This window comes from Mirounga leonina, unplaced genomic scaffold, assembly GCF_011800145.1.
Source record: "Mirounga leonina isolate KUSES-001 unplaced genomic scaffold, KU_Mleo_1.0 Mir_101595, whole genome shotgun sequence".
NCBI lineage: Eukaryota > Metazoa > Chordata > Mammalia > Carnivora > Phocidae > Mirounga > Mirounga leonina.
The window spans coordinates 1,340,908-1,362,267 of record NW_023270158.1 but is presented as its reverse complement, the minus strand read 5'-3'; the positions used below and the strand labels follow the sequence as shown (position 1 = coordinate 1,362,267).

At 46.1% G+C, this 21,360-nt stretch overlaps 1 protein-coding gene across 2 annotated transcripts in view; it reads left to right on the top strand.

Moving 5' to 3' along the window:
- ASB9 (ankyrin repeat and SOCS box containing 9) overlaps positions 1–18,517 on the top strand; it is a 28,398-nt gene extending 9,881 nt beyond the window's left edge. Inside the window, exons 2-7 of one of the 2 annotated variants that reach the window (XM_034999724.1) lie at positions 451–530; positions 7,824–7,931; positions 10,268–10,418; positions 12,777–12,911; positions 14,162–14,353; positions 18,307–18,517. In XM_034999724.1, coding sequence (XP_034855615.1) covers positions 451–530; positions 7,824–7,931; positions 10,268–10,418; positions 12,777–12,911; positions 14,162–14,353; positions 18,307–18,431 — 791 coding nt within the window. In that variant the 3' untranslated portion in view covers positions 18,432–18,517. Of the gene's footprint in view, positions 1–450; positions 531–7,823; positions 7,932–10,267; positions 10,419–12,776; positions 12,912–14,161; positions 14,422–18,306 lie in introns of both variants that reach the window. The other variant, XM_034999734.1, reaches the window with a different exon arrangement.
- Positions 18,518–21,360: the final 2,843 nt, after the last annotated feature.

Genomic DNA, 21,360 nt, shown 5'->3' with positions numbered 1-21,360 from the left:
TGTAATGATGTGATTACTACTATTCGTATATGGCGCTGTTTGCCGAGATACCAAGTTCGGATTTCATGCAGGAAGCTTGACTGGCCACCACAGCTTAACACGCTAATGCTGGTAATTAGTGAAGCTCTCACTTAACGAAATGGACCCTTTGCCTTTGAAACCAGTATGTAAATGGAAGTCCAGTGGTCAGTCATCCCAATCTACCTCTTTTGTCCTCAGTTTGGAGACTGGCTGGAGTTTGTTCTTTAGCTATCTCGACATTTCACATAAAATGTGTACTGGGAGCATCAGTAGAAGGGGGAAATGCTGAAGGGCTCATGGGAGTCTTGGCTGATTGACTCCAATGTCTCCATCCAGGAAGACCCCTTGGGCTCTTATTGATGGGCGAGGATGCACCTCGGGTCTATAGCACGTTAGCAGGATATAATCTGTTCCTCTCTTTCCATGCAGATGTTGTGTCTGATTGGTCTCCTGTGCATGAAGCTGCCATCCATGGACGTCTGCTCTCTCTGAGGAACCTCATCAGCCAGGTATGTGGCTTTTGAAAAAAAAAAAAAAAAAAAAGACATATTAAGAATATCCTATTGCTCACCACACTGAGAAAAAAATCAGTCTGATTTATTAAGATAGAAATTTCCTCTTTGGCAAAATGAGGTGAATCTCGACCCCTTTAATCATTTCTTTATCTGGAGGCTGGCGTAAATACTAGAATTTAGTATAATTCTATGCACATCATAGGTACTATTATACCTGTCGGGTGAATAACAGGCAAATTAGTGCATTCAAGTTGCTTTCACTTTACTCCATAGACTATGTTCTTGAAAATTATCACGCGAAACAGTTTTTCTCAACTGGGGCAATTTTGCCCCTTAGGGGACATTTGACAATGTCTGGAGACTTTTTTGGTTGTCACAGCTGGGAGTGGGGGTCGGTGGGGAGTGCTACTGGCATTGAGTGGATAGAGACTGAGGATGTCACTAAACATCCTCCGTTGCGCAGGACAGCCCTCTACCTCAGGAAACAATCCAGCCCCAAATGCCAGTAGCTCGGAGGTTGAAAACCCCTGGTATAAAAGAAATGCTTGAAAATGTCTTTTTAAATATGTAATCTTACCATTTCAAAGACCTTTTCAGTCTTACGGAACCTCTAGCTGGTAGTGGCTCTGCCCAGTTTGATACCAGTTTCTCCGCTCCACAGGTGTAATTTCAAGTACACGTTAATTTGAGTTTTGGTGGTTTGAAATTACTGGGAACTTAGGCAAAGATACTTGTAAAAACAGTTGAAATCATCATTCAAAATTCTAATAAAAGTTTTTGTTCAGAATGTTCTGTTTTCTGAAAAGACTATAGATCTTTTCAGGTGGGAGCTCTTGGCCCTTTCTGTACCCTGGACCCTTTGGCAGTCTGGCAAAGTCCGTGGACCCCTTCTTGGCCTAATGTTTTAAATGCATGAAACCCAATACTGAGAAGACCTATCAAATTAGCGAAAGAACAAATGAACTGCATTAAATGAGATTTAGTGGCGATTCCAGTAACTACCATATTTTCTAAGTAGGTTGAGTGGGTATTTTGAGATATTTTAGATGTCTACAACAATCGTAGTGCAATAAAAGTGTCTGATTGCTCTCAGTGACAGTCGTATGTACTGCTATTACCACTGTGGTTTGTTGTCTGGATTCCTAATGGAAGGACATCAGACATTTTAGGTAGTTGCCAGTGAAAATAAATGTTTTAAATTAAAAAAAAAATTCCAATTTCATGGATCTATCTAGACTAAGAAATCCTCCTGTAAGATAACAATTTCTAAAGAAGAACTTCAGACTACCCTAAGCCACTATCTTAAGCTGCTTATGCTAGCAGCAGCCTATTATAAACAGAAATCTAGATAGTAACACATAACTCTAGCTAAAAGCAGTTAAGCTGCTTCTCAGATAAAATGAAGCATTTACCTTATTTTGGTAGGATGAAAAATGATCACTGTAGCTTTTATATCACTTATTAAATTGGACCAATACTCATTTATAATCAGTATTTATATGTTTACTGCACATCAGATGGAACCATATCTTTATCTAAGCTCTATCACATTTTTTGAGCAACCTATCTTCTTGGAACCTCAGTTTCTGCCTTCATAAAATGAGCATTCCAATAACGACCTGTATCAGTCAGATCTTGCTGGGCAACAAACCACCCCGAATGGAGGGGCATAATCGTCCTCAGGGCAAAAGGCTGGAGCACAGCAGGGCAAGCCCAGCCGGGCAGAGTACTTCCGGTCTGTTCATGTCACATCTACCAACATCCCGTTGGCCAAAGCAAGTCGGAGGACCAAGTCTGAAGTCAAGGATGAAGGAAGTACATTTTATTAACTGTGAGGTGATGGCAAGGGTGTGAATGTATTACACTGCTATGGGAGAGTAAAGAATTAAGACCAAAAATTCAGTCTATTAGGTTACCTTATGTGGGTCTGCGAGGATTAACTGAGGTGGCGTCATGTAAATTACCTATTCCCGTTACCGTCATCACACATGGTATTTATTTTCTGATTACGATCTAGTAAGACTTCGGCTAATCAAAGAATAATGACAAACACAGTTGCTAAACCAAACATATTTTAGGAAGGGAAATAAGACCAACATTCAAATGTCTATAAAACAAAGAGAAAAGAGAAAAAAAAGAGGAAAGAAATTCTCGTTTGGCCCAAGAAGGGAGAAACTGAATCCATAACTGTTCTTCACCATGGCTTCACATTAAAATATCTGGGATGTTTTAAAAAAAACAACAATGCCTGGGCCTCACTCCATATATTCTGATTTAAACTAGGGCAGTCTTCATGCAGTAGTAGTTTTTTTTTCAGATTTTATTTATTTATTTGAGAGAGGGGGGGGGGGCAGGGGCAGAGGGAAAGGGAAAGGAAGAGAGAATCTCAAGCAGATTCCCTGCTGAGTCCGACTTGGGGCTCGATTCTGTGACCCTGAGACCATGACCTGAGCCAAAATCAAGAGCCAGATGCTTAACCGACTGAGCCACCCAGGTGCCCCCCCCTGCTTTGGTAGTTTTTTAAAAGCTCCTGTAGAACCACTATGTTCAAGGATTTTTTTTCTTTCTTTTTTTAAATTAGCATAATGTATTATTTGTTTCAGGGGTACACGTCTGTGATTCATCAGTCTTACACAATTCACAGTGCTCACCATAGCACATACCCTCCCCAGTGTCCATCACCCAGCGACCCCATCCCTCCCACCCCCCTCCACTCCAGCAAACCAGTTTGTTTCCTGAGATTAAGAGTCTCTTATGGTTTGTCTCCCCTTCCGGTTTCGTTGTTCAAGGATTTTTTTTTTTAATAAAAGAGACCATTATGATAGTGTAGGAGAGAGAGAAAGGCAATTGGACGTGAAAGAAATAGTAGGAGGAAAGAAACAAAAAGACCAATAAGTTGGATTTCATTAAAATTAAGAACTTCTTCATCAAAAGGCAATATTTAAAAAGCAAGGAGGCAAGCCACAGATGAGAAAATATTTGCTATGTATATATATGTACATCCATCCATCCGTCCAATGAAGGGCCTGTATTCCTTGTCTAAAATTAATACAAAAAAAGGCAACCCGACAGAAAAATGAGTGAGAGACTTGGACTGGCACTTCGTAAATATTCAGTAAATGTATCCCACTATGCTGATTAGTAATTGGGGTAATTCAGATTTCACGTAGGAGATGGTACTACCAGCTCTGCCCAGCGGAAGGGGTCAATGTGAAAAGACCGATGATACCAAGCTTTTTACCTGTGTAGTGATAACATGTATATTTTCTTTATGATAATTCACTGAGATTGACACTTAGGCTGTATGGACTTTATTGCACTTCAATAAAAATTTATTTTAAAAAACAGTAGCGGTTTGTTAGGTCAGCAGAAAGCAATCATGGTACCATGGGACCTTAATTTGGTGGTTCTCCATCTGGACTGCACATTAGAATCGCCTTGAGATGTCTGGGATAAGGTGGGGCTCTTAGAAATCCTGATACCTGACTTCAACCTCCTTTGATTATATGGCAAATGCTCTGAGATGCAGCCTGGGTATCAGGAGTTTGAAAGCTCCCCAGGTGATTCCAAGGCACAGCTGAGACCGAGAACCTTAGCAATAAGGTCTGGCTGCAAGCAAGTGGTGGAGACTGGCTGTTCAGTTCCTTGAATAAAACTCCTTATGCTGCCCCCTGCAATCCTCAAAGGGCTAAGTCACTACCGAGTGGAAACGAGGAATGATCCCGGTGTTCTGAAACATCAGATCTTTCAGATGTGGCAGCTAATGGAAGGCTAAGTGGTAAAGAATAAGAAGAAATCTCAGATCATGACTGCCTGCAAGTTACAGCGTGCTAAGCATACATCATTTCTTAGTCCTCGTAACAACCTTATAGGATAGGTACAATTGTCCCCATTTTACAAAAGAGGAAACTGAGGCTTAGGGAGATAAGTAACCGGCTCAAGGTCACACTGCTTGTTAGGTGATGGTGCCAGCATTTGAACTTGGGAATCACACTGCTTACCCCCGCTCTGAGGTCTCCATCCTAGGTATGAGACAAGATAGTGGGGCCATTCAGAGAATTTGGGCTGGCGAGACAAGGAACCCTTTTCAGGGAGAGTTTGGTTGTTGGCAGAGGCTCAGTTTATGTTGTTAGTTGGGTCTCTAGGTGGTTATGTCTTAGCAGGAAATTAGAAACATGTACCAGGGGCAGAGATTTAGTTTTGAAAGCCCTATACAATATGTAGAGAGTATTGAGAGAAAAAAGAAAGGATCTGAGGGCAAATCCTTGAAATGCCTGCATTTAGGAGGTGTGAGGAGGAAAAGGACACAGTTAGTGAGAGAGACAGAAAAGGACAGTAGGAGGTCAGAGATCGAGCTTTTTTCAGGGAGAACTTGGTTTTCGAAGCCAGAGGAGACGTTTCACGAGGTTGGGATGAATACATAGCAAATCCAGAGGTGGAAGGAGGCAGAGGACAGGGCAATATATATTGGATTCAATAAGTAGGAAGTCTCTGGTGATCTTTAAAAGCAGTTTCAGCAGGATTGTGCTGGTAGATGAGAGAAGGGCTAGAAGTAGAGACAATGGGGACAGACTATTTTTGAATAAAGGGGAGGGAAGCAAAGGGGAGAAGAGCCTTCGATGGAAGTTTGGTAGAGGGTCAGGAATGAAGATGGGAAGACTTCAAAAGGCAAAAGGAAAGTGTGCCTGAGGAGGAGAGAGCTGGGGAATGCATGTGAGAAGGTGGCTGAAGGCAAGTCATGAGGTGGCAGAGGGACCAGGTGAGGTCACGGGCTGTTGGGGTGAGCTCAGATGTTTCTTTCTCAAAGAAAGGAGCAATGGAAGAACAGAAGACTGGAGACATACAGAGAGATTTTAGGGGTGGGGAGAGGGGAATGTAAGAAGTCCTCTTAGGGGTTTGATGAACGTGAGGGAGACAGCTGCTCGTGACCTTCTGCCCTGAGTGTAGAGAATGATGTGTCAGGTGTGTACAGGACAAAGGAAAAAGCCGAACCTTCCTGTAGTCTTCAGGTTGGTTCAGGTGGGGGGGTGGGTGGGGGACATGTGGTTTGAGGCTGGAACAGAAAGCTGCCAGGTACCGAGCGCTGTGTCACTGTGGGTGCCCAACCCCCAGGCCCCGTCAAAAAGAGCATCTGATGATAGGCTGAGATGAGGGACAATTGATTACAGAAAGGGTTAAAGATAAGCCATTTAATCCATGTTTTAAAAACCAGAGAACCCACTGGGGACCGGACTCTGTGTGAAGTAATGGGTTAAAAATCACCTGATGATATTCTAGGATTCAGATTTGTTGATAGTTCCGACCAGTTGCCACCATCCATTTAAAGTAGCGCCGTAGCTCAGTGAGGGACTATATGGGCAGTCCTACATTTGCAAAGTGAACCTGAAGGTAAAGGACCCTCTTTGTCATGTGCTTACGTAATGTGTGGTGAAAACTTTTTGTATTGTGACTCATTTCTTTTTTGCATTTTCATTTACCTGGGTTGATGTAGAAGTACCCAAATGATTGCTTAGAAATGGCAATGGTCTAAAAAAAAAAAAAAAAGAAAGAAAGAAAGAAGAGAAATGGCATTGGTAACCGGAGGAGTACATTGGTAATAACAGAACACCTAATACATAATTCCTTTAAAGGGGAGGTCTTCTTTCATCTCATGATCTGTTGCCCCGGGGAGTTACGAATTTCTTGTGTTTTCTAGCAGTGTGAGTGGAAGAGATTGGACAAATATAGAGCATTGAGGGGGGGCAAAGAAGGATCTGAGAACAAATCTTTGAGGGGATGTCTCCAATTAAATAATAAAATAAAATAGATGCCACGCTCAAGTCCACGCACAGCACTTGTGAAGGGATCAATGCAATTTTGAGTCGGTGGTCAGTAAGCATTTATTCAGTGCTCATTGGGTACAGAGGGGATGCAAGGTTACAAAGGAGGGGAAGATGTCGTCCCTTCCCTCCCTGTGAACAGCAGGGCCGGGGGGGCAAACTACTGTAAGGGATGTTGGAATTTCTCATTTACGAGAATAACTTACGGGTTATTTCGAGTCTCCCAGAACCCCTCCCCAGGTCCACCCAAAGAAAGGCTCTGGATTCAGGATCCTGTTGACTCAGGCGTATGTCTATGAGGTCACCCATCAGAGAATAAAAGCCGACAGGACAGGATGATCAGGAGGCTGACTGACTCATAAATGTCACACAAGTGGAAGAATGTTTGTTAGGAATGATGATGTGGGAGGCAATTCAGTGGAATGATTTTAGGCAAATTTTAACTATTAGGGGAAGAAAAGGTACAATGTATTACCAAGTCATTAGTTAAACTAACCATGTTCTTAACTAATGTGTCCCAAGAAAAACAACTTTTATTGTACCCAGTTTCCTCCTGTTAAGGATAATGTATTCCATGATCAGGACATCTGTGGAGCCTCTCCTGGAGTTCTTTTGATATTTTGCTTGGTTTGGGCTCATAATCCATCTCCTGGAGAGCATATTTTCCCAGAGGTTGGTGAACCCCAGGGCCTTCTGACAACTCTCTTGGCTCTTCGGACCTCGAGTACCTAGAGTGAGAACGTAATCGCCCCTCAGCCTTAGGACTTTCTGCCTCTGTCAGTGGAGGTTCACCTCATGCTTTGGCCCTGCGTTAGTCATCTCATGCTGTGTAACAAATTACCCCCAAACTCAGCAGCTTCATGTAATAGACCTGTTTTAGCTCACAGTGTCTGTGGGTCAGGAATCTAGACACAATTTACCTGGGTCAGGGACTCGTATGAGTCTGCAGTCAAGGTGAGGGTCAGAGACGGAGACATCTGAAGGCTCGACTGGAGGTGGACCTGAGTGCTAACTCACTTACGTGGCCATTGGCAAGGTTCAGTTCCTCCCGGGTTGTTGGACTGAGGGCCTCAGCTCCTGGGTGGCTGTTGGCTGGAGACTGCTCTCCGATCCTTGTCGTGGACCTCATCGAGACAAAAAGCCAGCAAGTGAGAGGACAAGAGAGAGGGAGAACAAGATAAAAGTCGGTCTAGAATGTGTATCCCCAAGAGTCAGATTGCTGGGTCACAGGGATGCATCTCGTCAACTCTAGTAAGAGGCTGTCCAACTGTTTTCCTGAGTGGCTGTGGCATATTATCCTTTCACCAGCTGCACGAAAGTTCCTTTTTTGTTTGTTTGACATCATTAGCAACACCTTAGCGTACTGTCAGACTGGGAGCATTGTCATAGGGCTGGATGTGTGGCTGGAACGCCACCCTGTGGAGCTGTGGCTTTGCACCCCTTATTCTGCCCACTTCCTCTCCTGCAGGGGTGGCCTGTGAACCTCATCACCGCAGATCGTGTGTCCCCACTCCACGAGGCCTGTCTCGGAGGTCATCCCTCTTGTGCAAACATTTTATTAAAGCATGGAGCTCAGGTAGGTGTGACTCAAATAATGTCTTAGAAACCATGACAAATGCCCATTTCCATCCCTTTTGAATAATTTCTGGCATTTTTGACCAGCCTGATTTGAAGGTGGAAGAGGGGTGTTTTTCAAAAGTATTACATCTATCAAGCTGCTTTGCCTTAGCGATAGATGAAGTACTGAATTTTTAGCTAGGGAGTAATGGTTTGAGTCTGCATCATTTTCTTTAACAGTCACTACTAATAAATAGCTGTTGGATTTCTGCCTTTGTTCCCATGGCTGGAAGGTAATGAAATATTATAGAAATATAGAACGTTTGGCCCCATAAGACCTGAATAATGGTCCCAAACCGTGTCTACCATTTGCTAATGTCGGAAACTTGGGTAAGTTATTTAGGTTCTGAGCTTTAGAGTCCATAGCTGAGAAGAGGGGGAAAATAACAATGAAGCTGTGTGCCCCGGAGAGAGGAAAGAGCTTTGTGGCATGTACAGCATCTCCGCCCCAGTGGGAGATTACCAAACACTGTGTCTACCCGTTATATTTGGCCATGTAATAAGCCACCGCAACTTAATGACCTAAGACAAGAGCCATTTATTTATCTCACAGTTCCTTGTGCTGGCCAGATAGTTCTTCAGGTCTGGCCTGGGTTGGCTGACCTCAGCTAGGCTAACTTAGGCATTCCAGGTTAGCTGACAGGTTGGCTGGGGCAGACTGCTTCGTGATGACCCTGCTGGGGTGGCTGGGGAGACAGGAAACCTCTGTGTGGTCTCTCTCGCATCCTTTCCCAGGTGGCCTGGCCTGCTTCCCCTGGTAGCAGGGATGCCAAGAGCATCAAAAGAAGGCAAGCTCTCGGCTTGCCTCCCATTTGCTCTTGTCACATTGGGCAAAGCAAGTCCCGTGGGTGAGCCCAGATTCAAGGATTGGAAAAGAAGTCTCCATCTTGTGATGGCAGGAATTGCAACGCTGCGTCGCAAAGCGATATGCATACTCTGCAGAGAATCTGTGGTCGTTTTTGCAAACTGCCATCAAATGACAAGCGTGAATACTAAGGTGGTTGCTAGGAGCACACAGAAGTGTTGCTGGCCTTTTCTGATGGGGTGAGAGAGGAAATCTGAAGAGGCCTCCTGGGGGAATGATGTCTAAGCCAAAACGCGAAGGACCTGTTGGAATCCGCCCGCTGAGTCGTGGGTTGGGGCGAGTTATGGGCTTCCCACCCACTGGGAAGAGCAAATGCAAAGACTTGGAAGTGGAAGTGAACAATTTTTTTTTTTAACTTCAAATCACTCCTTATGGCCGCAGAGCAGAGTGGGTAAGAGGGGCCAGAACACAAACAGCCTCGTTGTCCCTGCCAAGAAAATGGGCTTTGTCCTGAGAGCAGTAGTAGAGAGCCATAGGTGAGCGCATCATCGGGTTTATACTGGGGTTAGGAAAACTTACTGCACTCGTGGACACAGGGCTAGGACAGTGGAGAGGCTGAGAGACACCTAAGGTGCCAGTTGTAGGAAGCCTCTCCCTCTGAGGGTTGTTGAGCACTCGCGTGCTCCTGGGAGGGAGTGTCCCCTTAAACTTGGCACCCTGGACATCTTTTGTGCCTCACTAGTCCTCGCCTTCCTTGGAAATGGCTTGTGAGAATGATTTCATCGTCTTCATAATATCCTTGCTTAATAATGTAGAAAATTTGCATTTGGCTTTGCTCTTCCCTATTTGATTATAGCCCAAACACTGTGAAGTCAGATGTGAACTTGTAAGCTTTGGTCGGATTTCCAACGTTAGAAAAGATGGCCCCAAAGACTCTAGTTTGATGGCCCTGTAGGACATTAACCAGTCTTGTATCTATTAGCAGATTTATTTCAGCATTTAATTGACTGAAGATATAAATTCTCCCTTGAGCCAGCTGTACCATCTCACTAGTTCTAGAAAATCTTCGGCACATATTCACCCTCTATTTCTGTGAAAGTCCTGTTTGAAATTTTTTAAAAATAATACAGTAACATCTCTAAAAGGTTACTCTCACTGCTGGAAAGGATACTGGATTGGGGTGGGACGGGTCTAGAATGGAATGTTTAAAGCAGGGATATTAGTTTGTAAGCTATATAGGATTATCCTGACTAGTGTCAAAGTTCATGTTCCTGGGGGCAGGGAAGTGATAGAATATTCGGTAACATGTTCTCAGTGCTTTACCTCATTGAGTTTTTCACAGCCTTGTGGAATTTGGCATTTTTGTCCTCATTTTATAGCTGTGGAACTGAAGGCTCAGAGAAGTTAGATAGCAGCTTAAAGTAGTGGAGCCTAGATTTGAACCCGGGACAGCCCACTGCCTGCTTTCAGCCTGGAGCTTTTCTTTCCAGGTGAATGGTGTCACTACTGACTGGCACACCCCGTTGTTTAATGCGTGTGTCAGCGGCAGCCAGGACTGTGTGAATTTGCTTCTGCAACATGGGGCCAGCCCCCACCCAGCGAGTGATCTGGCGTCCCCCATCCATGAAGCAGCTAAGAGAGGTAAATCTGTTGAGAATTTACGTTTTCCACCCCTCCTTCAACAGACATCTTACTGTTGTGAGAGGAAGGGTGACTTTAGGGGATCTTTTCTCAGTGTGGGGCCCTGGGACCAGAAACATCAGCCTGGCCTGGCAGGCGATTGCAGATTCTTGGCCCCCACGCCAAACCCATTGACTCAGCAACTCTGGGGTGGGGCCCAGCCATCTGTGTTTTGTTTAGCAAGCATCCAGGTGATTTCTGATGCACAAAAAGTTTGGGAATGACCTTTTCAGAGCATCTGGAATGTTGTTCACGGCTGTGGTTCTGGAACAGGGTCTGGCACATGGTAGACTATCCATCAAGATGTGCGGAATACATTGTTGAACCCATGACCCCAGAAAAATCAAATTATTTATTTTTTTAAATAATTTTTAAAAAAGATTTTACTTATTTGTTTGACAGAGACAGCGAGAGAGGGAACAACCAAGCCGGGGGAGGGGGAGAGGGAGAGGGAGAAGCAGGCCTGACACAGGGCTCCATCCCAGAACCCTGGGATCATAATCTGACCTGAAGGCAGACGCTTAATGGACTGAGCCACCCAGATGCCTCTCAAATTATTTTATAAAACAAATTCTATTCTATTCTTTTTTTTTTTTTTTTTTTTTTTAGGGCCCTAAAGAATATTGTCTCAGGGCCACCTAGGTTTTCTTTTTTTAAAAAATATTTTATTTATTTATTTGAGAGAGAGCATAAGCAGGGGGAGGGGCAGAGGGAGAAGCAGACTCCCCGCTGAGCAGGGAGCCCCTTCCCCCAGATCAAGAGTCGCATGCTCCACCGACTGAGCCAACTACCCTTAAAATCATATTCTTTTTTTTTCAAGACTTTAAAAATTTTTATTTATTTTTCAGAGAGGGAGAGAGCACAGGCAGGGGGAGGAGCAGACGGAGAGGGAGAAGCAGACTCCCTGCTGAGCAGGGAGCCCGACATGGGGCTCCATCCCACGACCCTGAGGTCATGACCTGACCCAAAGGCAGACACGTAACTGACTGAACCACCCAGGCACCACCCCCCCACCTAGGTTTTCTAAGTGAAACAAACTTGCAATTTTTGGAAATATAAGATGCTATATATAGCTCAGGGTAATTCTCCACCATGCCGGGCTTTACTGAGTTAACATTGACAAATGAACTTGTATATATTTAAGGTGTACTAACATGATGACTTGATAGACACCTACATTATGAAACGGTTACCACAATCAAATTAATGAACACATCCATCGCCTGATAGAGTTACCATGTTTTGTGTGTGGGGAGAAGACTTAAGATCTACTCTTAGGCAAATTGCAAGCATACACTATGGTATTGTTGCGTACGGTTACCATGCTGTATATTAGGTCTCCAGAACTTCTTCAGCTGGGGTAATTCTTTTCATAACACCATAGTTTTCCTGATACTCTTAACTCTGGTACAAAACAATGGCAAGTTCTGCTTCTCCCCATTGTCACCATCATGACCACACGTGGCCAGAAGAGTGTTTACTTCCCTAGTGGCTGTCACAGAATGGCTCCCCATGAGCCTTTACAGCAGCCCTATTTCACTGAATCCATTCCTATGATAATTATCTCCCAAAGCATTGACTTTTCTTCGTTAAGAGATCGCCTGGGTGGCTTGGTTAAGCGCCTGCCTTCAGCTCAGGTCATGATCTCAGGGTCCTGAGATCGAGCCCCGCATCGGGCTCCCTGCTCGGCGGGAGGCCTACTTCTCCCTCTCCCACTCCCCCTGCTTGTGTTCCCTCTCTCGCTGTGTCTCTCTCTGTCAAATAAATAAATAAATAAAATCTTAAAAAAAAAAGAGAGAGAGAGAAACGCAAAGGAGTACTGTTGAAAGCATGACATTCTAGACCAAGCAAGAGCGATTCGGCTTTCACCAACCTAGTTTGCCAGGCTGGGCCCCACTCGGGTTGGACTGGGCAGCTGCTTCTCAGCCTCGCCTGTGTCCACAGTGGCCTGTTTCTCCCCGGGCCGGCCGTGGGTGAGCTTCTGGGCTGCCTCCTCGGGCCCATGGCCCATACCATGCCCTTTCTTCTTCAGGCCTACGTGCAGTCCCTGTTCCTCCAGCCCTCTGCCCACTCCCCCTTCCATTTCTGTATTCAGTCTGACTGAAAAGCCACAGCCACTTGGAACAGGTTGCTGGTTGCTTCCCGTGGCTCGGAAACCCCAGTGGAGTTCCGCCCGGAGCTGCAGAGAGAGAACCTCCTCCAGGCAGCCCAGTAACTGGGAAATAGCTTTTGGTCCGTGGCAAGTGTAAGCACGCAGGAGAGAGGGAAGGTGGTGTTTCCCTGGCTAAGAGAATGTCTTTCTTCTGCCCTGGGCTGCAGGCCACGTGGCGTGTGTGGAGACCCTTGCGGCTCACGGGGGCGACGTGGACCATGACATTGGCCACCTGGGCACGCCGCTCTATTTGGCTTGTGAAAACCAGCAGGTGGCTTGTGCCAAGAAGCTTCTTGAGTCAGGTAATGCAAAAAGCACACGGAACAAGGAAAGAAAATGACAAGTAACCCGAACGTCTTTTAAAGCAGTTTGTATTGTAGCAGGGGGAAGAGTGTGCACCACGGCGTCAGATGAGGTCAGGGTTCGGGGTGGCTGTGTTCCCGGGGAGGATAGATTTTACACTGTTCGCACTTTGGCTCTCTCACTTGTAATGAGAACGATGATGATGAGCGTATCTCCTCCCAGGGTGGTCCTCGGTGATTGTCTGTTCTCCCCCCCTTCCGTCTCACCTCCTCCCTCCGGCCAGTCATTCTTAGCCCGGCAGGACTCGTACAGCAGCTGGAGCCGGGCTCGGCCTCCCCCCAGGGCCTTCTTCTGCAGTTTGCCTTGGTTTGGAGATTCAGCTTGCCCCATTTTTAGCTCATTGTCGATCTTCTGTGTTCCTCGGAAAGCCCCATGTCACATCATTCTTTTTCATCTCCCTGTTGTCCAGACCCTTCTTCAGCCTTGGAACTCCACTTCATCACCCTTGTAATGACCTGAGTCCTGCTTATTCTTTAAAACTCCAGTAACCCTTCCCTTCCCCTGAACATTCCTGTGGTTCTTGTTGCCTTCTACTCATTTGGCAGCCATTGCCATGAATTAGGAGATTCATTCTCCTTCTCTCTCTCTCCTTCCCTCCCTCCTTCCCACTGTCCTTTTCTCCCTCCCTCATTCCCCGCACCCCCAATGCTCTAGGGAGATTTTAAGGTCTTCATCAGGGAAGGGTAGGGTTTCTCCTCCCTCACAAAACCAAGAACAGTACCGAAACAATCCAGCTACTATTTGTCCAGTGGGCATCAGTTTCCATTTTACGAGGGGGACAGCAGCTCAGGCAAAGCCACATGTCCCCACATGTCCCGGTGGGAGCCTGCAGCTGGCCAGACTGGGGATTTGTAGAGAGCGTAGGGATGGAATTGGCTTGGGTGGTTCTAGAAATCCACCTTACTCCTGAAGAGGGTTTTACTTGTAGGTAGCACGCCTGTGGTCAGCACTCAGAGGCAAGGTTTTAAACCGCGTATGCTATATAGCTCGCCTTGTACCTTCAGTCACATCGTCTGATGGCACTTTCCCCGTCTTATTCAATGGAATGAAGTCATCTCCCATTTTCCCGGGACTGTCAGGCCCACTGTCGAAGCGCTTTTGTTAAGGGATTTGGGGGCACAGTGCTGTGAGAAGGGGGACGCTTGGACTCTGCTCCCTGGCTGCCTCTGTTGTTCTTGTGACTCTTTAGGAGCCAGCGTGAACCAAGGCCGAGGTCTGGACTCCCCTCTTCATGCAGTGGCCAGAGCGTCCTGTGGAGACCTGGCACTGCTGCTCATGGACTTCGGAGCGGACACCCAGGCCAAGAACGCCGAAGGCAAACGTCCCTCGGAGTTGGTGCCTCCAGAGAGCCCCCTGATGCAGCTCTTCTTGCAGAGAGAAGGTGCTTCTCCTTTGCCCGAACCTAAGCCCTAATCCATAGCGACTCCTGTGGGCTCTCGCAGGAGGCAGGTACTTACCGAGTTCTGACTTCTGATACTGTATGAAAGACCGTTCTCTGCCGCCAGCGAATGTGGGGAGCTGAGATAATCTAGTGTCCAACAAGGTATGGTCCCGGTTACGTGGTAAAGAACCATCTGTCGCTTGGGATGTTGAGACAGGCTGTTTTGGATGATCTCGTGTTCATGTATGGGGTAGGCCAGCTTTGAAAGAATTAACATTATTCTAAACTTTCGATACTATATCTAAAACATGCTTTAGGATGATGCAACAGAATCCTCTTCGGGGTTGTACCATGCCCCCGGGATGCACTACACATGGGCCAAACTGCTGCACTTGCTTTCTGGGGGCAAGAAGGCTACTCGTTAAGTGCTACAAGGTCTTCCTTTAATGATCGACAGCAATCTGAAGACATTCACTGTTGCAAGTCATTCAACACCTAAGTCCACACTCCCCCCACAAATAGGAACCGACGCTTGCAACCCAAACAACTAAACACTGTCATTGAGAGCCGTGCAAGGGGGTAGGGTGGTGAGGTTGGGGGTGGGCTGGGAGCAGAGACCTCTCCGATGGCGTTCCTAATTGTCCCTTGTAACGGAGAGCAGCCAGCTCAGGATCTGCTTTTTTACTCAAGTGTGGGTTTTGTTACGTTTTCGGGGTTGTGGGACTTTGAAGCAGGCTTCCCTACCTGAGGGGTTCTGATGGCAGGTTATCGGGTTGTATTCTGCCTGCACGCTGAGGATTAGGCTTAGCTCCGTGCAAAGTTGTAAAGCGGCCACAGAATCTTCCTCCTCCTACTCCGACTGCCCAGCATACTTGCAGCCAAAGCCCTGCCTTAGGGCCTCCAGACGAGGCCTGTCCTCCGTGAGCAGTGTCAGGCATAAGGCACAGCTCAGTAGAAACCCCTTTACGTTAAGCAGTGTGACTAATCATCACCAGGCCACTCTCCCTGCATTTCGATGATTGTTTTTTAAAAAATTCTATCTGTCTATATATAGGGCCCATTTCTCCAGCAGGTACAGACGACACAATGCTTGGGGCCCATGTTTTTAGGGGCCCATAGAAATGTGTTCATTTCTTTTAAAATCCGAAGGAAGAAAGGGATAAAACTCAACCTGGATTATGTGTGTCTTTATACCGACAGAGTGGTAAAATACCATTTTTTTTTTTACTTGGGAAAGAGATCCACAAAAGCAAAAGTGCCTCATGGCCCCCTAAAGTTACAAAGTCGTGCACACACACACACACGTGCATGCGTGTGTGTGCGTATGTGTGTATATGTGTGTGTGTGTATCCATATCTATATATCAGTATCTATATCTACAGTCCCTCATCCCCTGCCTCAGCAAAAAATTCCATTGGATTTTCAAATTGCCCCCACTGACTCTTCCCTTCCACTCGATTCCGCAGGCCATTCGTAGGCACCTGCATTGCCTTTCTTTTCTTTTCTTTTTTTTTTTTTTTAAAGATTTTATTTATTTTTTGACAGAGAGAGAGACAGCGAGAGAGGGAACACAAGCAGGGGGAGTGGGAGAGGGAGAAGCAGGCTTCCCGCTGAGCAAGGAGCCCGATGTGGGGCTCGATCCCAGGACCCTGGGATCATGACCTGAGCCGAAGGCAGACGCTTAACGACTGAGCCACCCAGGTGTCCCACCTGCATTGCCTTTCATTCCTTTAATTCCCATTTTGGTGACAGTGTGGTCAATGATCGCACTGCTTTATAAAATGTCATTTGTTCCTCGAGAAAATTACTGCTGCTTTTGCCTCCATGAGTCATTTTTGGGGTTTTGGTGAGGTCACCTCTCAGCAGTCTGGAAGCCCACAGGGCGTGGGGCCAGGCCAAGTGCAGAGAGCCAGACCTGCAGATCCAACACAGCAAATTCGGTCTCTGGATGTCCCAGGAAAGGAGTTCAGGAGTATGACCACCCCACTGGCCTCGAAAAGCATCTAAAGCAGTGTTTACTCACGGCACACAATGAAAACTAAAAATGACTCTCAGCCCAGCATGGCAGGAGCTATAGTGGGTTTTCAGCTCTATTTCTGGGACTTAAGGCTACACTTGTTGTGCATCACCCTACTTAGGGTAAGCAGCAGGTATTCAATTAGTAGCGGTAGTTGCGCTGACCTTCCTCGGATGTCCTGCTTTTCTGCATCTTCCGATACTGCTTTATCCGTACGTCCCACAGTTGTCCGCGCCCACGTGTCTAGCGCATATGATTAGCCACGTCCTTCGACCTTCCTTAGTGAGATGGAAGTAAGTTCCGTTTCCCCACCGAGTACTTTTTGCAGTTTGTTAACATATGCCTTGAGTCCACCGGGAAGCAGTTCATTAGGAGCTGCCTTGAGTCCCCTGAACAGAGTCCGGAAGGTGCCCTAAGGCCCGATGGGGGCCTTGTGAATGTGCTCGGACGTCCACATTGACAGGACTGCATTGCTTTCTTTGGTTGTGGAGGGGTCTCTCTGCCCTTATTTCTTCTTTTTACTTGCTTGCCTACCGTTGCGCTGATACAGGTTGCCCAGCTCCTTGGCTCGTAGGGCTGCCGTCGCAAAGCCGAGCCGCTGTATCCTTTCACTCGTGTTCTCAACCCTGGCTCCACGATAAGATGACCTGGGGCACGTGCCTTTAAAAAATCCGGATGCACAGGTTCCACCCAGCATGAGCAGAAGCAACGGCCTTGGGGTGGGGCCCAACGTCCTGTGGTTTAAAGCTCCCCCTGATAGGTGCTTCTGAAATGCAGCCTGGATTGAGGGCCACTGCTCTATGGGATTCTAGAGGGTATATAGCTTTGCTTTTGTGTGTGTGTTTAATAACAAAAAGAGAGTTCCCATTACAATTTGGTGCAGGGGTTGGGGGTAGGGGGAAATCGTTTCCTATCCTTTTACTTCATAGTGGGGTTTCTCAGCCTTAGCATTGGTGACATTTTGGGCCCCTTGGGGACTGCTGTGCACCCTAGGATGTTTCGCAGCATCCCTGGCCTCGACCCGACCCGCTAGATGCTAGTAACACCTCTCCCCCAGGTGGTGTCAAACAAAAGTGTCTCCAGGCTTTGCCAAGTCTCCCTTCCTTTTCCCTTCCACCCAACCCCCTGTTGAGAACCACTGTCCTAAAATGTAAGCTCTTGGCTGGTTCCCGATGCAAAGTTTGTGCTCGTTTACTTTTCACCTCTGAGCCGAAGCATTGGGTTAGCTCTGAATGCAGAACAGAAAATAAAGGCCTGGAGAAGATAACATACCCGTAGGCTTCACTGATAGCTCAGTATATTCGAATATCTTTTTTTTTTTTTTTTTAAGATTTTTATTTATTTATTCATGAGAGACAGAGAGAGAGGCAGAGGGAGAAGCAGGCTCCCAAGGAGCAGAGAGCCCGATGCGGGACCCGATCCCAGGACCCCGGGATCACGACCTGAGCCGAAGGCAGACGCTTAACCATCTGAGCCACCCAGGCGCCCCAGTATATTCGAATATCTTAAAATTGCTAAATTATAAAAATGTTTGTATCTAGAAATGCCTTATTTTTTTGGAAATACCTTCTTTTTTAAGGTAAAACACAAGAAAGCTGTTAAACGAGAATTTCGTTTTCATTATTGGGAATTTTGTGTGGCTTCCTAATTCCAAAATTAGCTGCCTTAAGCCTCCATTAGTGAGACTAAGCTTTGACTTTTTTTTTCCAGTCTGTTCTAAATCAAAACCGAATAAGCTCATTTCAGCTAGCTACCAGAAAAAGAGAGAACGTGGCCTAAAAATGCCTCCTACTACAAAAGCCCGAAAATGGTCTTAAGCAGAACCATGTTATTTCCCTATGACAGTGTTGCAGCTTGTCTGTTGTCAGGAAGGAAAGGAGAAGTAGCCTTAGATCAATGACACCAACGTGTGGCTTGTCTTGCGATCTTTCTCCAGGGCCCCCTTCTTTGCTGCAGCTCTGCCGCCTTAGGATCCGGAAGTGCTTCAGGACCCAGCAGCATCACAAGATCAATGGGCTTGTCCTCCCCGAGGAGCTGAAACGGTTTCTCCTTCACATGTAAATGTGTCAAGGGACTGGCATCACAAACAACCCACCCCGAGTTGTGGCCGCTGGCATTTTGAAATAAAGTCAGGTTCATAGAGCTTCGCTGGTCTTGTCACTGAGATTTTTGTTTTCGCTGGAAACACACTGGGAACTTCGGTATTACTGGTTGGGAGGCATGAGGCCTTTCCGCCCTTCCCTAGAAGAGGGCGGTGAAAATCCCAACTCTTGTTTGAACCGCTTCTGAAGCACGAATTCTGCCTTCCCAGCGGCCCTGCCAGGTAGGTACCAGCCCCCCCTCCCCTTCTCCAGGGGAGCCGCTGAGACTCCGGGAGGTCCGTTCCTCCAGTTCCTCACAGTGACTTGAGGGAAGCCAGGTTCCAGGATGGGTTTTATGAGGCTAACCTGGGGACTCTGGCGTGAGGTCGAATCTTCAGACATGACTCTCGGGGCTCCATCTGTTACGTGGGAAGGAGGATAAAGAAGAAAGAGATTTCTTTGTCTACATCTGACTTTTTTTTTTTTTTAAGCTTCCCCGTTCTTATGAGAAAACCATTAGGCATGTTCTACAACTATGCCGTCCATTCCAGTAGCGACTAGCGCGGTAGTTCTCAACCAGGGGTGATTTTGTGCCCTAGGGGGCATTTCTGGGGCAACGTCTGGAGACTTTTTTGGTCATCACAACTTTGCGGGGGCCGGGGGGGTACCCCCGGCATCTAGTGGGGAGAGGCCAGGGCTGTTGCTAAAGCACCCTGCAGTGCACGGGCAAGCCCCCGCCGCAGAGAATGATGCAGTCCAAAATGCAAATAGTGCCCAGGTTGAGAACCACTTACACTAGCCATCGGTGGCTGGCTATTTTTAAAAACGTAAAGTAATTAAAATTGGATAAAATTAAAAATCCAATTCTTCGGTGTCACTGACCACATTTCAGACGTTTAATAACCACACGCGGCTAGGGGTTCCTGTATTAGACAGCACGCACAGATACGGATCATTGCAGAAAGTTCTATTGCTGCATCGCTGCAGACATTTCTACTGGACAGCACTCTTCGGATGCTTAACAAGTGGATTTTAACTGCCTTTCAGTTTCTGATTTACATGAGACCTGTAATAGAGTTTAGTAATAACGGCTGTAGTCCGTCTTCTCTCGGAGAGATGAATTTGGGGCTCCATTGTATCAACAGAAAGAAAGACAGTGTTGTACCGACTTAGGGCCAGTCCTTACCTGTAAGATGACACATGGCCTAGATTATCTCTAAAGATATTTCTGAGATAATTTCCGTGACTCTAAATTCAATTTGCTTTTTGGAAAAAAAAAAAAAAAAAGGCTTCTAGAATGTGGTTCTAAAATGCCCAACTAGTTACCCAGCAGATGGCGCTGCTGCCACATCGTCACTTAAGCAAAAAGGCTCCTTATAAATGACCCATTGTAAGATGGTTTACAACATGGGCTCTGGAAATTTCCATTCAGGAACAAAAACTTTGTAGTGATAAATTCCATTGACGCTGGGTTTCCTTCTTCCCGTCCAGTGTACCCCGAAATGCAAATATGACTCTACAGAACCCCACTTCCCTGCTCCTTTGTTTTCCTTCTCCATCTGATCGTGTTGACATTTATAACTGCTCAGAATTTAGACAAAAAGAACATCAGCATCCTGCCACTTGCTAATTCATTTAATTTCGCTAATTCACTTATTCAGGAAATAATCCGTGCCTGTGTCTGGGCTAGGCCCTCTTCTAGACACCATGAAGGAGACAGGCAAAGATATTATGTTGACTTTCTGGATCTTAACACTGTAGTTGGGGGAATCATTTGCTAAGGAGTAAGGAATGATAGGCATTTTGCTATCGTTCTCTTTTTGAGAACATTAGTTCAAAAAATAGCCTGGTTTCTCATTTAAAATGTATCGGGCAGACTCTTGCTTATGTTAATCTTCCCTCAACCAAATCCTCTGAGTGCAGGATGGTACAGAATTACTAGAACAGCATTTTTCTTCTTAAATCTTCCAGACAATTAACCAATTTGCAAATCCCTATAATAGATGGTCATCTCCACAAATGGGAAAAATACCACCACTACCTCCCTCATTGCAGTTTGGGAAAATTTCAAATTACCTCATTTAGCAGTGCTCAGAAAGAAGATTCGATTTAAATAGGGAGCCTATTTTTATGAGTCTAGATGTGGTTATATTTATAAGTGGCATATACCTTTGAACACTTATCACAATCTGGCACAACCTCATAAATTCATCAAACTGGTTCGGTGACATTTCATAGACCCCCCCCCCCCCTTCATGCATGAGGGATGTAGATTTTTAGCCTCACAAAACCATCTTTTAAAAATGGTAATTACTATGTCTGTTTTTAGAGTGCTAACTTAACTCCTACTTATTGTAGCCCAGTCTCCTATTGTCGGTGACTGCATTCCCTTGGTTTCATTCCAGTAGAAGATGCTGACCGGTTGGTACCCATCTCTAGCACAATTCCTGTTCTAATGAAACAAGGGAGCAAGAAGAGGAAGGCAAGGAAGGACAATTGATTGACTCTGGGTTTGTACCGGGGTTGATTGACGTGGTGCGGTACTCCGTGTACCAGGTTGGAGCAGTTAGTCATTAGGCAGACGCTTGGGGCTCAGAAACAAGGGACCAAGATGTGCTCAGCTGTCTGTTGTGGAGAACGGGGTTGGGTATTTATAATACGATGAACGCTTGGTATTAGGGCTTGGGTAGAAGACCCCGGCAGCAACAAAAGCAATTAAACAGCAGCTCCCATTTTAGTGGGCTCGCTAACGGCGAGGTCCTACGTATCAGTGATTTGTAAGCCTTACCTCAAACCTTCACAACTCTGTTATCCCCATTTTCCAGATGGGGGTGCGGAGGGGTTAAGGAATTTACAAAAAGTCGCACCGTAGGTGGCTATACCAGAGTTTAAGGAAGAGGCCAGAGCTC